Genomic DNA, 18,486 nt, shown 5'->3' with positions numbered 1-18,486 from the left:
ACTGGAGACGTCGAGCAGCGCAATTTCATCCTGTAGTAATTGTTGTTTCTCCTTTCAATGCATTCGACCAAATTGATGCAAAAAAAAAGAATGTCTCTAGGAAAACGTATAGCGTCCTCAAAATAAAGCTACGGCAGACTCTGAAGAAAAGCTGGACGAAGATAAACAGTTCTAATCAAATAGCCGGGTCCGGCATCACCTGCGGCGTCACAATATAGAATGCAAGTAGGCAAATATATTCACGGAATATTTTATCATTCTCCCTGGAGAGCCAATACTTAGAGCCTTAAAACATAACTTGCAATAGAAACGAACCTAAACAAAGTATAAGCACCGCATGGCAAATAACAGGTGTCAAACTCTGAGAAGCGACGTGCAGTTAAGAGCGGAAACTTTGCAGACCTACGACCTCCAAAAATATGCTGTTACACAATCAAACGACTCCGCTCTACCTATAATTTTCATTTCTTCTAATAACATGGCATAAAAATTGCCACTCAGAAACACCCGTGAAGCAAAGAAAGGTCGAAAGATCGAAAATTAAACGAGAATGTGCACAACTGTCACGAACCGTTGGAGTCACGTACACTTCTTTATTAACGACAGAATAAAAATTATATTTCTCTTTTTCTAGCCTCCTTTCGGTCCAAGATAAATCCAGTTTATCGGCAACGACGGCAAAATGCATACCGCGACGAGTTCGTTCTATTATCCTTCGCGCTCTGCAAAGTTCGGGGCGACGACGGCGCGGTGACACTTCAATAAATGTTTTCACCCTTTCGCTCCTTTCAAAGTGACTTTGGGTTTTAGTGATCAATTAAAAAAGGCCAGAATTCTCTTAAATTATTTAATCGCCCTTCACAAGACCTACACTTCATTCTGAGGTAAAAATGAGTCAAAGATCTTCTATACACAGCCTCGGCCGCGGTGTGCATTCGCATTCTTATATGTAACGTCCTTCACTGAACCATACAACCTTCAGCGACTTGAATTTCCGCTATGAGATGATGAGGCCCCGTTAGGGGTAAATTCCGACAAGCGACATGGCCTTGAAACGGCGACACGAGAGCCACGAACTGGCGACGAATGACAAACTACTCCAGCGAAATAGGGAAAGCGACACGAATGTCAAAACAGACCGACAGCGAAGTTCGGATTTGTGAAAGCATTATGAAAGCGGTGAATGTTTTAAACAATAAGGTCAATAACGTTTCAATAAAACCAATAAATGAGTCATAAATACGGCTCATTTTACCAACTGAAATATATTAATGTCATTAATGACATTAATTAACAACAAGAAGATCTGTTAGATCTTATAACCACGCTTTTAAGATTTAACTGTTTGCTTAGCACTATCGTCGGAACGCAGTGCACATTCCAAAGCAGTCATTGATGATTCTTTTCTTACTGTAGACATCAGATCACTTGATCAACACAAACTGTATTATTCCACCATCAGTGGTAGCCGTTCACAAATCTCCGATGACGTAATGGTCTTAATCTAGAACTTTCTTCGGGATATGTATGGGCATAAACAATATGAACTACACGATAATAACACTATTAACAACAGCTTTCTTTCTTAAAAAACATGATTAAATTTAATTGGTGTTTTCCACGAGTAAACGGCTAGTAAAGTAGTCACACAAGTCATATAATTTAAAGTGCCTATGAAGTAAAAAATAATTGCTGCTTATTTGACAGGCTTTTCAAAGTAAAGAAGAATGGCGTTTCCCTTTTTGGAATATCTTTTTTCGTTCTAGAGATATTTACGTTTTTGTATTATGCAAATGAGGAAAGTTATGACGTCATAGCTGGTTCCACTTGAACAGTAAAACACTGAGTCAAGAATATCTCTAGAAATATTGGAGCAATGTTCTTCAAACTTGGCACCACACATGTGCATCACAAAAGAAAGAGAATGACACCTTCTGTGTTGTTGCCATGGCAACACTTTTGACTCCAGTCTCTTTCTGTGAAAAACCAAATATGCCAATTTGCAACCCTTCGAAAAGGGACAGAGGGTCTTGCTCGGAACACACGTGATTCCCATATTGTCTTAACTCTCCCCATTAGATTGTTGGGAGTGGATGATCCTTGTTTAAGATAAAATCTGGTAATGTTAGTTTTAATTAAAACAGGACCAGCGGCATAACTGTTGTCATGGTGACGGCACAACGGGTGTCATTTTGATTCTTTTGGAAGCTTCTTTTGTGATTTAGACTTCAGGTGCCAAGTTTAAAGAACACTGCTTTAATATTTCTAGAGATATTCTTGATTGAGTGTTGAACTGTTTTAGTGGAACCACCTATGACGTCATCACTTATAATACAAAAACGTGAATATCTCTAAAACGAAGAAAGATATTCCAAACAGGAAAACGCCATCCTTCTTTACTCTGAAAAGCCTTTCAAAATCAGCACCAATTATTTTTTACTTCATAGGCACTTTAATAATAAAACTCTATCCCGACCGATGTATCGATTTTGGTCACTCCAGTGACCACAGATTGAAAACGTGACAGAAAATTGGCTTTACTTTCGATTCTCACCAAAGTTGGACAGTGGGATGATCTCATCATTAGCCAATTACAGGCCATTTTTCAGCTCTTTTCGTCATATCTCCCCCTCGGGAGAATTTTGTCAAGTTAGCTTATTTAGTATGCAAGCCACCATAATGGCGGTCGCCGTCGACGAAATGTTTATTTGCTCAAAATTGGGGCAAAATCTTTCGGAGATGGAAGTCAGGACATTTGTAAGGATACAGAAAGTAATTTGGGACCGGTTGCTGGCTTCTAAGGCTGAATTTATCCAGAAGTAAGCTCTAGTTTCGTTTTCGTGCCGACAGCCATGCGATGAAATATTATAGGCTTGTTCTGCTGTCTTGTTCTGTTTTTCTCTTGGTCTTTTTTGTAGCCCGCCGAGGCCAGTCTTTCGTCTAAATCATTTGAAAAAAGTTCGAAAAAGATGTTCCTATTCAAGTTTAAGCTCTCAGGCGATAATTCTGGAGTTTTTTAGCCGAAACGTCGGCTTTGTTATGTTCGTGTTTTTCGGTTGCTATGGCCGACCGTTGCTTCCTTTGTTAGGTCAAGTCTGGGGAGTGAGGTCACAAAAAAATTCTAATTAATTCTGGTTTTTTTCGATTTCGCTGAAATTTTAACACAATAAAGCTGGATTGTTAAGGAATAGATTTACCGTGTGCCGATGTGTGGTAGCGATTAACGCTGAAGTGTTATATCGCTTCGAAGTCAGGGTTTTGAAGAGATTTTTTTGCAACGTGTGGGTTGGGCGTGATTTTGTAATCGGAGGTTTTTGTTGACCCCGAAGGAAAAAATATCCGGAAAAGGTCATTTCATCGACGATTCAAACGAATATATATATGTATATGTTCCGAGCTAAATTTCTGATGAAAAAATATAATTTTTGACGAGCGCTGGGTTTTTAATTTTTTTCCCGCGAAAGTCAGTATCGGAGATGAGATTTATTAATGTTTCAACAGCTTTTGGTGAGTAAACATTACAGGTTGCGTGACTCAAAATTTGCCCGAGTGGAAGCTTGGGTCTGGTTTCCGACAAATCTACAAAAACAAGAAGATCTGTTAGATCTTATAACCGCGCTTTTAAAATTTAACTGTTTTCTTAGCACTACAGTCACAACGCAGTGCTGTAGACATCACAGCACTTGATCAACGCAAGCTGTATTATTGCACCATCAGTCGTAACCGGTGTGAAATCTCCGATGACGTAATAGTCTTAATCTGGAACTTTCTTCAGGATATGTATAGGCATGAAGATACGAACGCTATTAACAAGAGCTTTCTTTCTTGAAAGTGACGATTAAATTAAATTGTTTTTTCCCTTGAGTAAAGGGCTAGCAAAGAAGTCACACAAGTCACATAATTCAAGAATTGCGTTATCCACGGCTATCTTTAGTACGGTGGTTATTTCCGCACCAATGACGTAATCCTTGCACGTTCTGACGAGTTCTTTGCTTGGCTTGCAAATATTTAATTTTCCTTTCGATCTATGAACTCGCTGCGATGAAACAGCCAAAGAATTTACTTCATCTGCCTAAAACCACAAGAAATTCTCGCAAAATTACAAATAAATTAATGAATGTCGCTTCTGGCGAAATAAACTTGCAAAGTAAACACGATCTTATTTGTCATGTAGCGAAAGTGAAAACTGCGCCGTCAAAGCATTCCATGGCTGACGTAATACCTTTTTTTTAGCGTATTTATTATTCCCTTTAAATCCAACGCTTTGATAAAACGAAAAGAAAATATATTTTACCCACAAAAAAGAAAACAATATCCGTAAAATTGCCCGTTTATTTATGTTTTAACAGCTTCTGGCGGAAAAACATCACACGTTGCGTGACTCAAAATTTGGCCGAGCGGAGGTCTGCGTCTGGTCACCGACAAAAAAAAAATAAATAATAAGCCCCGGGTAAACCTAGAACCGCGCTCGGCCCATGGCCGCGCGGTTAAAAACTAATATCCAACTAGGGCTCGTCATGCAGGAGGATTGCGTGACGAGTCCAAAGAGCATCTCGGTAGGAGACTAGACCCAGTGCGCGCGCGCTCCATCTATCTGTCATCTGTTGGAGATATTTTACTTCATCTTTCACCGAGATACTATAGCAGGCAAAGTAGACATAAGACATTTTCAGAGAGGAGACAACTTTGTCAAACTGACAGAAATGTCGTACGAGACATTACTTAGAAATCAAAATGAACTGGAAGATTTTCTGCGTGAAATGTGGTTGACTAGCCTTTACGACTTCTACGGTTCGTGACATTTGTACATTTGCCGTTCTCTGTTCGGTCACTCGACCTTTCTTGTCGCTTCACTCGTGTTCATGAAGGGCACTTCACGTTGTGTAATAAGGAGGAATTTTAAGTGGAGTGGAGCCGTTAGATCGTGCTATGGCAAATTTTTATAGGTCATAGGTCTGCATGGTTTCCGCTGTTATCTGCATGTCGACTCATTGAGTTTGACACCTCTGTGATTTGCCATGTGTTTATGCATTGTTTAGGCTCATTTCTATTGCAAGATATGCTTTTAAATCTCAGTGATGAAAGTGTTGACAAGCCTGCACGACTCCTGCCGTTCGCTGATGAATAAGTTATAAGGCCTTCATAGTATTTTCTCTGAGAGCCATAGATGTTCTTTGTAAATGTAGATCTTCAGCTCTAAAAAGATCTTAAAGCCTGTAGTGAACGTGGAAAGCGTAGTAATCTCATGCGAAGCAGGACGGGGCACGTCCATTAATCGTCAAACTCAGTGATAAAAGTGGTGACAAGCCTGCACGACTCCTGCCGTTCGCGGATGAATAACGGAATAAGTTATAAGGCCTTCATAGTTTAGCTTTAACTAGGATGTCTTTTAGGGACTTTCCCTTGCGATACGAGATGATGGGGGGGCTCCTTAAAGATTTCTCTCAGTAGCGGGTGATTATCTATAAGGTGCCATTTCCCCAGAAGTGTGTCTTTTAGGTTAGGTAACGCCGGGTGGTATTGCTAACAAAGGGCAGTATTTTCTTTTGTGCGGTTTTGTCTTTCTGAGCTAGTGACACTTTTCTATCAAAGAATTTAATCTCTGAAGGGTGTTTTTCTACAATTCTAACTGGGTAACCTCTATTTTGCAGGCGTGTTTTGAAATTACTCATGTTTTCCTCAAGAGTAAGTTGAGAGGAATTTGTTCTCAGAAGCCTTAACGCTTCTCCTTTGATAAAGCCTTTCGTGCCGCCTGGTGGGTGACACGAATAGAAATTCGTGTATTGAAAGGTATCTGTAGGTTTGAAATGAGTTCGCACGTCAAGAATAGATTCGTTATTGAATCTGTCACCTTTGTACACTGTCGTGTCCAAGAATGTAGTTTCGGTTTCTGAGATTTCAGTCGTGAATTTGATCGTTGGGTGAAAACTGTTTGCCTTTAGAAGGAAGTCTTCTATTTTGTCCCTACTTGTGTTCCACATAGATATGACGTCATCGATGTATCTTTTCCAAAAATGGGTTTTGTGTAACTTTGTCTGACTATTTCTTTTTCTATTTTGGCCATAAATATGTTAGCAAAAGCTACGGCCATTTTCGTTCCCATGGCTGTTCCATGAGTTTGGAGGTAATCTTTTCCATTGAATTGGAACGAGTTTTCTTGTAAAATCAGACTTAGCATTTCTCTTAAATACCTGCTAGGAATTGGAGGGTTCTCCTGGTAAAATTCTTCGTATGCTTCGGATACAGTGGTAATACCCTCCTCCTGTGGTATGTTCGTGTAGAGACTGGTGACGTCTATAGAGACAAGAATGGTGTTTTTAAGCAGTGTAGTCTTCTCGATTAAGTTAAGAAAGTCTGTTACATCTTTAAGATACGAGGCTTGCTTTTGTGCTATTGGCTGAATAAGGTGGTCAGCAAAAACTGAGATTCTTTCTGTAGGGCCGTCACACCCTGATATAATTGGTCTACCAACAGGTGTCGGTTTGTGAATCTTTGTAAGTGTGTAAAACACTGGTATTCGCGGAGGGTCGGGCGTAAGGAAGAGCCATTTAGCCGTCATTTCGTCTATGTGGCCTTCTTGTAGTAGTGATCGAATCGATCGATGAACTTTTTTGGCCGTGGTGTCAGCCATAGGTTTGCCTAGGGGTCGGTAGTTATGTTTTTTTGTATTTAAGGCGGTACGATGGACGCAGTGCAATCTCCGCCGACCATAGAGGCATAGATGAAGAAGTACCGCCAAGGAGGGGGAGCACCCTCGTACGAGGCCGGCTCGCCAACTTCGCCGGGGAGTCGAACCCCGCCCCACCATAAAAAACAAAAGACAATAGACACAGTTTAAAACATTACCCATGCAGTAAAAGCGAGAAAAGAAAGACTGGTTAAAAAATACTAGCTCAGTACATCCAACAAAGGCGACCAGGACTAGGGAAAGAGACCAAATACTTCAATACGTGTAATAAAAACGAAGACACCAAAAAGTTCTAGATAAAACCAGGCGCTCAAAAACTCAGTTTAAAAGAACCGCCAGGGACAACGCCAACGACGCCATTAGCGCCCCATTAGAGACCTTAAGCAAACACTGAAGGCGGCGAGGTGGACGCCAACCGGAAGTAAAATTTCCCGCTCTCGACCTAATTAGCATAATCACGTGGAGTGTTGCCCGCGTCTTCCAACAGTGGCGGCGGCGAGAAAGGTAGGTTTGGCCGCCTCGAGAGACGGTCGCTTTATTTTACCATTTGTAGCACCTAAAATACACAGAAACTCTTTTATAAAGTTAAAAAATGTTTTTTGACACCTCTCTTTGTATTTTTTTTTTGCAAATATTTGATATTTCGTTTGCTTTACAGCGAAAATCTCACTTCACATTGGAGGTGTGAGTGAAGAAGAAAGATGGCAAGCGAAGGAGAGAAAAGCAAAAGGAATGGGTGAGTTTCCTGGATTCACATTGTTCGGAGTGATGTTCACGTCTTGTAGACTTTAAAACTTTAGATTGCAAGTACTTGCTGGTACAAAATGCTATTTTGTTCTTCCAATTTGTCTCCAGAACTTTGGAATATTTCCGAAAGGTGAATCGATAGACAGGACCTGTTTTTAATAAGCTTTTGTTTTCTCTCTTCTAGCTCGATCATGGAATGGACAGAAGCACACGATTTGATCCTAGCGAAAGAAGTCAGAGCTTCAGAACCATGGATCTTCAAACCAAGGACTGTAGATCGAGGAAAAGTATGGAATGCCATCACGGATCGTCTGAATGACGAAACCTCCGTGAAGTTTCAGGTGAAGCGGAAAAACGTAAAGGAACATTTCAAACTACTACTGGACAAATTCAAGGCGAAACTGAGTGGAGTTGACATCGAAGATAGCGAGATGAATATTCTGATGGAAGAAATATCAGGAAAATGGGAGGAGGCAGAGGCCAGTGACCTTGGCTGCACTAGTAAAGACAAGGCTGATTCAGTCTTCGTAAGGAAAGTAAAGATTTTTCGACGTGTGTAGATCCCTCAGCAACAGAAATTCATCCTCGTCTATGATGTCCTCAAAGCATGCAACAGCTAGAAGGTCTCGGACTTCTCGAAAAGTTGCCATTATGCTCGTAAAATCCACGAACAAAGTCGAATTGGACCACTGAAAACGAAAGCAAAACAGCCGTTGCTCGCCGCCGCTTCTACGAAAGCTTAATATTCTAATTTCGCGCCAAGAGGAGGCGGTCTCAACCCAACTCCCGCGCGGCCATCGCCGCCTCCACCTAACCGCCTGAAGTGTTTGCTTAAGGTCTCTATTGACGATGGAAGAGGCGACGACGCGCTGGGAGAGGAAACGCTTGAAGTACAGAGGCAAATAGAAATTTGCCCTAGACTTGAGACAGGCCAGGAGCCTGAGAGCACTGGGTGGTACTGAGCGGAAGCGATAGTCGTTCCGCTGGCACCAGACTAAAAACTTACAAAGATTCAGTAAGTAGGAGAAGACCCGAGGAACACAAAGAAGCTCGTCGCTGCTAAAACAAAGAGCATGTGTCGCACAGTTATGGAGGGAGCCAAGGGGGAGGCCCGAAAGAGCAGAGATTGAACAAAGCCAATGCCACTCTGGATGAGGGGACACGAAAAGAAGAGATGTTCAGAGGACTCCATGTGATAACCGCAAAAACAATTGGTGGGCAGGTTATAACCAAAGGAGGATAGCCGTTCAGCGGTGTACAAAACCCCATGAGCTACTTTCCAATTCAGATCAATAACTTGCCTGTCTAAGGGCAAGAAAAACAGAGATTTCCAGGTTGAAGGGCAGTCGAGGTCACCAAAGGAAGGTCTGAATTTGGTAACACAATGAGACCGACAAGGATGATTAAGGAGACAACTGGTAGCACGATTTGCAAGAAAAGGAGGATGCCGGGAGGTCTACATTTTCGACCAAAGAGCGTACAACCAAGCCATTTGGAGAGGCTGAGCCATTCAGAGCTTTCCACGAATTCAGCATGGCAGCATAAAAGGGAGGAAGCCCGGCAGGAGAGAAAGCCGAAGGCGCCGAGAAGACACTAATGGGGTCTATACCAAAACGGTCAAAGAACCAGAAGGTCATTAGAGGGACCCAGCTGTTCGGGGAGAACAAATAACGGCGGATCCATTGCACCAAGAGAGCATTAACTTTAAGAGCAATAGAGACCATGTTAAAGCCACCCTTGGAGCGGTCATGGATTACTACATTGCGAGCCACAAGGTCACGCTTCCCACTCCAGAAAAATTTGAAGATAATAGAGTTGAGCTCAGCAAGGACCCAGGGCGGCATATGCACCAATGAGGCGACATACCAGATCCTTGACAGAGCGAGAGCATTAATAACAAGGGCTTTGCCGCTATATGAGAGGGACCGTGAACGCCATGAGGAAAGGCAGTTCTCAACGGCCTCGATTCTAGGGCACCAGTTAGCAGTGTCAACGTTACCATTCCCAATGAAAACACCTAGGACTTTTAGCTTGGAGGAAGACCATTCGATTGGCACCGGTGCATCCACACGATCACGCCAAGCACCAAGCCAAAGGCCTTTGCACTTCTCCATATTTAATTTGGCTCCGGTGCCGGTGTCAAAGAGGGCATACGTGTCAAATACAGCCACCGTAGCAGCATCTGATGATGAAATGACAGATGTGTCATCAGCATATAAAGATAAAACCGGCAAAGGCACAGAAGCACGAGGCAACACAAGGCCCTCGATGGCCGGGTGGGCCCGGATATTAACCGCCACGACTTCCATAGTCAGAACATAGAGGAGAGGAGACAGGGGGCAACCCTGTCTAACTCCCCGAGAAGGTTTAAAGTAACGAGAGATGTAACCGTTGATGAGGATGGAGCTCCGAATGTCAGAGTAAAGCAAAACCACCCACTCGATGAAAGATGGGACGAAACCCATTCGAGAGAGGGTAGACTGGAGGACGGGCCAATCGACGCGGTCGAAAGCCTTCTCTTGGTCCAAAGACAAGATGGCAAGCGGGAGATCCGCATCGTTGGCATAGTGAACCACATCCCGGAGGAGGGCCACGTTCTCACCAATGAAGCGATGGGGGACTCCGCAGGTTTGATCACGGGCCACGACATGATGAATAACTCTTAGAAGTCTTCCAGCGAGAGCTCTGGCACAGATTTTATAGTCCACATTTACGAGACTAACAGGGCGCCAATTCTTATGCAATAGTCGATCACCCTTCTTGAAAATGAGGGAGATAAGCGCGCCCCGTTGAGAAAAGGGAAGAAGACCAGAGTCAAAGGAGGCATTTAGAACCTCGACGAGGTCAGGACCCAAAATATCCCAGAAAGCCGGGTAAAATTCGGCCGGGAGACCATCCGAGCCTGGAGATTTTCCTCTAGCCATACCTAAGAGTGCCTTATGCGTCTCCTCCACAGTAAGATGGCCCTCACAAAGGGGGACCTGCGAAGGAGGGACGAAAGAAGACAGATTATCTAAGAGCTGATTCTCGACATCAGTGTTCGTAGGGCAGGCACAGAATAAATCAGAATAAAAAGAGACCCATGAATCGCAGATGCCAGGAACATCAGCCACGATAGAACCGTCAGGATTCTGCATGGCAGAAAACCATTCCTCAACGCCATTTCTCTTCTCTAACCGAAAAAAGTAGCTGGTGGAGGCTTCGCCCTCCTCGGCCCAACGGGTGCGAGATCTGATGCGGGCACCCTCAGCCGCTGCTTGGTCAAGAGACGCGATTGTTGACAGCGTGGACTCATAAACATTAAGAAGGGACACACGCCCTTGTCAATTTGAGCTTTTAAATGTTGAGCCAGAGATTGCAATAAAATTAATACGAGTTGAGTTCCGTTCTTTTGATTTTGAGGCACCAGCTTTGATAGCCAGACTCTTGAGATGATTTTTACCCGTATCCCACCAAGATTGTAGAGAATCAAAGGAGTGTTTCATATTTTTCCACCCAGCCCAGAAATCCGAGACTGAAGATCTGAAACCAACATCCTTAAGGATTGAGGTGTTGAGCTTCCAGCGGCCAGGGCCGCGAGGAGTCGGTTCCGGAATAGGAACAGAGAGAAGAACAGCACAATGGTCGGAATAAGGGCAAGCCAGCATGACACAAGACCGCACGAGATGTATCCATGAATAGGGACACCCGACAAGGTCAATCCTGGATGACAGTGTGCCATCTGGCCTAAGCCAAGAGAAAGCAAATGTAGCAGGATGAAGAGATCTCTAAATTTCGACCACACCACAATCACGAAAAAGGGCAAGAAGGGTAGCACTGCTTTCCCTGGAATAATCCAAAACGTTGGAACCTCTCCTATTCATGGACCGGTCAAAAACAGCATTGAAATCCCCACAAACAAAGGTGGCAACCGACGGATCAACTTTGGAGGAGACAAAACTGAAAAAGGCATCCCCATCCGGATTCCGGTTAGGGGCGTAAATACAGACAACACGAAAAACTACATCACGATCAAACGACCATCCGTGTCAGTACAAGAATTAAGCAACGAATATCTAGGCCGGAAAAGAATAACAGAACCACAGGAGTGCGATGAGCCGGGGGAAACAACAGACAGGAAACCGTAAGAAGAAAACCAGGAATTACTCTCGGCAATTGAAGTGACATGGGTTTCCTGCAGGCAAGCGAAGTCCAAAGACAAATGGCTAAGCCAATGAAGCAGAGCCATCCTCTTATTCGCGTCCCGCAACCCACTGGTATTAAGAGTTAAGAAAGACGCCATGACAAGTCGGTAAATGAAGAAAAAACATCAAAAACGAACAATAAACAGAGTGTCGAGAAGGGAGATCAGCCCTAAGTGGGACGATCTCGCAAAACCATCGGCAGACCAAGGTGCCGCCCACCACCATGGGGGGAGGAAGAAACAGTCCTATACTTCTTTTTGGACGAGGGCTCTCTGGACCTGCTGCGTTTAAGCGATGCCAGAGATGGATCCATTGAGTAGACATCAGCCTAGGACTAGGACTTCAACGACATCGGAGACTACGACGTCGCCAGTAACACTACCATTTTGTTTAACATTTTGGACACTGCTAAGAATACTCTGGCTCTGAGAGAACTCAGAGATAACTTGAGAGGAGGAGAGGGAGGGCACATCCTCAGTAAATTCTTCAATGTCAGAGCCGTCTGACGCATCCACAAAAACTTCCGCCGGATCAGTTTGTTGAGAGGGAGGAACAGCCTCTTCCTGAGGAGCCAGCGAATGGCTAGAGCAAGGCTGAGTAACAGGGACCGGCTCATGAGAACCAACCAACGAGTCAATAGACCCCTCGGAAGGGGCGACCCGAGGAGAAGCTAAACGACTGGAAGACCCAGCAAACTCGTGAGAACCCGATTGGGCCCCACCGTTGACGGGAGCACCAGAAGAAAATTGGGCACCTGAAGAGCCCTCACCATTAGCAGGAGCACTAGGAGAATTTTGATCTCCCGAGCGACTCCCGTCATTAGCGGAAACAGCAGAAGAATTTAGGTCACCCACAGGGGGGACCACCTGAGCCTCACCATTAGCAGTGGTATCAGAAGAATTTAGACCATCTACAGGGGGGGCCACCTGAGCTCCACCATTAGCGGGAGCGCCAGACGAATCACCCCCAGAAACGTCAGAAGTAACGTTGAGGCCCCAAGGATTAGGGCAATTTCTGGCGAAATGACCCTTCTGTTCGCAAAGGCGGCATTTATTCTTATATGGGCAGTTTAACGACTTATGCCCAATTGTTGCACAGATGTTACACATAATGGGTTGGCCACGGTACCAAACCCGACAAGTAGAGCCATTAATAACAGCCACTCTAGGAGGAGTTTGAGACAAAACAATGTCAATCAGCCTCGTGCCAGTGGCGATGTCACCATTTCGTAGATACTTTTGATGACGAACACCCTTAACAATACCATAGTCAGCAAAGAAAGCGGAGATGTCCTCAGCAGGATCCTCATAAGAGTAATCAAAAAGATGGACGATAGTGGTGGGAGGACCCCCGTCCATCCTACACCACAGGCCGAAAAGCCTCGCACCCTTTTCATGCAGAGCAGCGAGGGCCTGCTCCTCCTCTTTGAAAGTGACACGGATGACGTCAAAGTTCTGTTGGACTGCCACAACATTTTGATATTTTTGAAGGATGGCAGTCAAAATTTCATCCCGGGATTTGCCCGAGAGCTTTTTGCCGCAATGAATGTTGACGGTTTTGCGGTGCTCACGCATGATGAACTAACAACAGCAAATTTTAGCGGAAAGAAACGAATTTAGACAACAGGACTATTGCCTGGCTACAATAAAACTAGGTGCACACGGAAAAAAGGATGAATGAAAGAACTACGGGAATTTACCCGGCTACAAAAATATTACTAAGTAATAAAACTACAAAAAGTTAAGATATAAATTTGGACAACAGGACTTTAGCCTGGCTACAATAGAATTAAGCGCAGCGAATAGCAATAAATAAGGGAGAGTTAATTAATATTTAAATACGTTAACGGGATTTTACCCGACTACAATAAATACTATTAAGGAGAAAAAGAATTTGGACAACAGGACTTATTGCCTGGCTATAATAAAATTACCACGGGAATTTACCCGGCTACAAATATATAACTAAATAATTAGACTACAAAAAGTTAGGAAACAAATTTGGACAACAGGACTTTAGCCTGGCTACAATAGAATTAAGCGCAACGCATGGCAATAAATAAGGTAGAATTAATTATTATTTAATACGTTAGCGGGATTTACCCGACTACGATAAATACTATTAAAAGAAACAATAATTTGGACCACAGGACTATTGCCTGGCTACAATAAAATTACGGGCACACAGCAAAGAAGATGAAAAAGAATGAAACGCGGAAATTTACCCGGCTACAAAAATAATACCAGGTAATAGGACTACAAGAATGAAGATACAAATTGGACGACAGGACTTTAGCCTGGCCACAAAAGAACTAAGCGCTGCAAACAGCAATAAATATGGGAGAATTTGGAAGAGCGAAAGCTTAATAACAAGCAACGCTCAAGCAAAGTTAAAGCATGCAATAAATATCAATTAAGTTGTAAGATAAATTTGGACAACAGGACAAGCCTGGCTACAATAAAATTAAAGTAAGAGACACAAGGCACAGGAAGGTGCGAAGTGCGCAAAAGTGAATCTCAAAAGAATCCACTCAAAAAGAGCCACACACAAAATAAGAAAAAATGAGAAGTTAAGCTGGATGGGTGACCAAGCTTAACAAAGAAGGCCCGCCCAGCCGGATGGGTGACCGAGCTTAACAAAAGGAAAAAACACGCAACGGCCAGAAAACTGGCACAATTGAGTGTAAAAGAAAAAGCTCTCGGCCTAAAACGGAGTTGAGCATAGAAGAAAAAACGGAGGAAAGAAGCAAAGACGCCGCTTACCCTAGGTTAGGTCAAAAGACCAGCATAAAGTCCCTAGGAGGGTCACGGCAAAGATGCGAGAAGTAAAACCTTACCAATCCTCCTGTCTTGTAGGACTATCAGTACTTGATTCTGCTTGTGATGGCAGCGGATCTAACAGCGAATCCAACTAGACTCGCCTCGTTAAGGTCATTCCTCACATTTGCATTGCGCATCCTTACTACACATAATTTATGGCGTCATTAGCGCGCGCTCGTGCACGCGGATATTGAAAACATGACGGATTTGCCTTGATATCGAGCTCTTTCAGTTGAAAAATGGCTCTAGCTCACCAACGAGCATGGGCACCCTAATTTTTTTTCCAGCCATTGTAATCAACTAATCATAAGCTTCGCATGAGGAAAGACTGATCTAATTTCTATTGCTGAAAATTGAATAAATAAGAAAAATAGCAGATACACTGTGGTCTTTTCTATTTTGCAGTCGGTAACCACGTCAAGAAATTTGGTTGAAATTTTTAATCAAGGATTTAGCTTTCTGTCTGAATCAAACTTAAAATGTTTATTTGTGTGCGACACAATGTATTGACTGTAGTTTAATGCGTTTTGTTATGAGTCTGGGCTCACAAAGATTTTACAATTACTGAGAATGCGTTTTTATAATAAGCATTAAATAATGCCAAAATGGGGCGTTTTCAATGCCTCACTGCTCCTTAATGAGCATGGGCACCCCCCCTTTTTTATTTCAAAATTGAAGTTATCATATAACAAATATTCAGTGGACAAAGTTTGAACAAAAATCTATTGTCACTTTTATTTCAGAGGAATTACCTTAAGTTTATCTGTTCTGTTCATTATGACTGTTGTGGTACCCTTATCGGCTTTCTTTAGTACAATGTTCTTGTCACGCGATAGTTCTTCGAGAGCATTTCGCTCTCCCTGTGACAGGTTGTCTTTCGGCCTGTTCGATTTGATATTAGCAAGGTCAAATTTGACTTCTTCTAGAAAGGTTTCTAGAGCAACTGAGGGCTAGACTGGTGGGTCCCAGTCTGACTTGACGTGGAAAGGATGAGGTTCTTTGTCGCGACCGTGAAATATGTACTTAAGGCGCATTCTTCTGGCAAAATGACTGAAGTCATTGAGTAGCTGGCGCCTGATAGTGTTTTCTCTTGTCACGGGAGCAGGAATGAATTTCAAACCACGGGATAGCAGGGTAATTTGCTCGTTTGTCAGCCGTGTATTTGACAGGTTTTTGATATGTTGCTTGCGTGACTCAATGTTGTTTTGAAAGCGTATTTTCTCTTTGATTTTTCGCCGCTCTAATCTTTTGCGGCTTTTAACCGCTTTGTTATCTGTGTTGTTTCTTTTCCCTTTCTCCCTTATTTCTAAAGGGTCAGATAAGACAACAGGATAAGATTCACTTTTTTTATTCGTTGCTTGTGATCTCATTTGTTCCAGCAATATATCGACCTCTCTGATCTTGGCTTTCAACACTTCGGCTAGCTCGTTGTCTTTCTTATCTTCGTTTGCATTTCTATTTCTGGCCGGCGTTTTGCGGGAAGACTGGTTGCTTTCGTGGAAACTTCTGCGAGACTTAGCTTGTTCTAGCTTTCTGTACTTATTCTTAAGCCTTTCTACGCGCCTGTGGTGAAATTTCACTAGGGCCCCTACAAGGGCCTGTTCGGCTTTCTTTCTCATGGAGTTAATGTCTTTCTTAAAGTCTTCGTCGGGCGTGATGTTCGCGGGTATATATATAAATAAAAAATTTGCATTAAATTTTCTCTATATATATCAAAATTTTTTAGCCGAAAACTTTTTCAGTCAACATGTATAAAAATTTATCTTTTTATTATACAATGCGGAACTTAGCCATTAACTAAGTGCTAATTATTTTTCCAAATACTTACAATTGCCCAATTTAGCCGTAAATTAACTTATAAATTTTTTTCATTTTATGTAGCAATACCCGTTTTTAGCCGTAAATTGACTGTTAAATTTGTTTCACAGAATATATTAAGACCCATGTTTAGCCGTAAATTAACGGCTAAATTTGTTCCATGTTATAGTCGAATACCCATGTTTAGCCGTAAATTAACGGCTAAATTTGTTCCATGTTATTGTCGAATACCCATGTTTAGCCGTAAATTAACGGCAAAGTTTGTTCCACGTTATATGCTGATACTCATGTTTAGCAGTTAATTCACTGCTAAATTAGTTCCATGTTATGTAGTGAGACCCATGTTTAGCCGTAAATTAACGGCTAAATTTGTTCCATGTGTTATTCGAAGACCTATGTTTAGCCGTAAATTAACGGCTAAATTTGTTCCATGTTATAGTCGAATACCCATGTTTAGCCGTAAATTAACGGCTAAATTTGTTCCACGTTATATGCTGATACTCATGTTTAGCAGTTCATTCACTGCTAAATTAGTTCCATGTTATGTAGTGAGACCCATGTTTAGCCGTAAATTAACGGCTAAATTTGCCTGCTATAGTATCTCGGTGACAGATGAAGTAAAATATCTCCAACAGATGACAGATAGATGGAGCGCGCGCGCACGTGGGTCTAGTCTCCTACCGAGATGCTCTTTGGACTCGTCACGCAATCCTCCTCCGTGACGAGCCCTCGTTGGATATTAGTTTTTAGTGCAGAGTGCACTATTGGGATGGTTATGGGGGTTGCCTGCCGCTAAGGAACTAAGTCGCTATGGCGATATGGCGCTAAGGTGTAAACTTTAATGTTTGTTTAATTAATTAATTTCAATTAATTAATTAGTCTAGAGGCAGGGAAGTAGTGGGAGTAGGGTGGGAAAGGTACATGTGTACTCTACGTAAAACACATTCCATCGCCGTGGCTTAACTTTGAACATCGCAAAGCTATATATTTGTTTCAGGTAACCCCTTGCTCTTCTTGTGGTACCATTCTCCTTAGAACAAAACTAATTTGCCCTAAACGCATGCGTAGATTAGTTAGGGTTCGTGGCCTCTATATTAGGTGAAGGATACATTGCATACGGAATCACGCACAAATGTTGAGTGGTTTTCCTTATGGTAGAGCTCAACATGTAAGACGCATGCGTTCTAGCATTGTTAGTGTTATACACTATCTTTACACGCAGTATTTTATATATCGTGTCATGTGACCAAGGACGGCAGTTATTTTTCAGGTAGCGCCAGTTGTCCCTTTTTATTGCAAAAGTGAAACGTTACTGTGGCTGCGTAGCTTTTAGAATTACAAACAGGTCGGTTCAACAGATATCATCTGCTGTTTTCAATCTACAGTAGTGTGCTTGTCAGAGTTCAAATATATTGCTTCTCCTTAGCGACTTGTTTATTTCTTGCCTTAATTGTGTCTGTAAGAGAGACCAAAAAGTTCTCAAGTTAGTGGCGTTAATACTCCGCAAATTGTGAATTTGTAACAAAAGAAACCAGAAAAATGCTCAAATATTGCTGCAGACGCCGTGGCACCTAATGAAAGCGCAAATTAATTTAATCAGTCTGTGAGGAGACTCATTCATATCGGCCAAGTAGCGCTGTTTATCTTCAATACTTTTCGTTGAAAAGCTTCTCAGCCATCAATATCGTTGTGTGTTAATTTTGAATTGTTTTATTGTTAACAACAAAGGTGGCAACAGAAAAAGAAAGTGGTATTTCGTGACTATCTGATAATTAAATTAGTTCTTGTTCATCGGTAAAAATTTGCATTTTTAGTAAAACATCGTCTCTGTTCCGTTTCTTGATCACTACATCAGATATTTAACTTTCTTTCATTTATCTCCAAAAAACAAGGACATCTTCCGTATGTTTTGGAGAAAACAGGGGTTTCATATTACATGGCTTTGCGAGGAAAACAAAAGTATCAAGTTACAAAGTTGGCGTGAAGAGCTAAATTGTCACGTTTGCTGCTTCAGCGTATTGTTGAATTTAAAATGAACGAAAATCAACTTAAAGCACCAGTAGTAATTAATTTGTGCGTAATGTTTGGACCTTGAATGAAAATACAACCTTGGAACATACACACTGCAAAGGGGAAAAGCCGTAGCAGACTACCAAGATAGACACAAACCGGAAGTGAACCGAGTAGGGGTGAGTACTTATGGGACTACTGTACCAGAGCTATCAATTGC

The 18,486-nt window shown here is 42.4% G+C and overlaps 2 protein-coding genes across 2 annotated transcripts in view; both read right to left on the bottom strand.

Annotated features, from left to right (window-relative positions):
* Window positions 1-5,426: 5,426 nt before the first annotated feature.
* LOC145503140 (uncharacterized) overlaps window positions 5,427-18,486 on the bottom strand; it is a 37,624-nt gene continuing 24,564 nt past the window's right edge. Inside the window, exon 4 of the mRNA XM_081482611.1 lies at window positions 5,427-6,294. The gene's annotated coding sequence lies outside the window, so the exon portion shown is untranslated. The remainder of the gene's footprint in view (window positions 6,295-18,486) is intronic.
* Window positions 5,954-6,631, bottom strand: LOC145502154 (uncharacterized). The gene has a single exon (XM_081481426.1). It carries the CDS (start codon window positions 6,629-6,631, stop codon window positions 5,954-5,956), a length of 678 nt encoding a protein of 225 aa, XP_081337552.1.

Source organism: Orbicella franksi, chromosome 11, assembly GCF_964199315.1.
Source record: "Orbicella franksi chromosome 11, jaOrbFran1.1, whole genome shotgun sequence".
Classification (NCBI taxonomy): Eukaryota; Metazoa; Cnidaria; class Anthozoa; order Scleractinia; family Merulinidae; genus Orbicella; species Orbicella franksi.
Note: the sequence above shows the minus strand (reverse complement) of the source record. Positions and strands in the feature narration are given on the sequence as shown.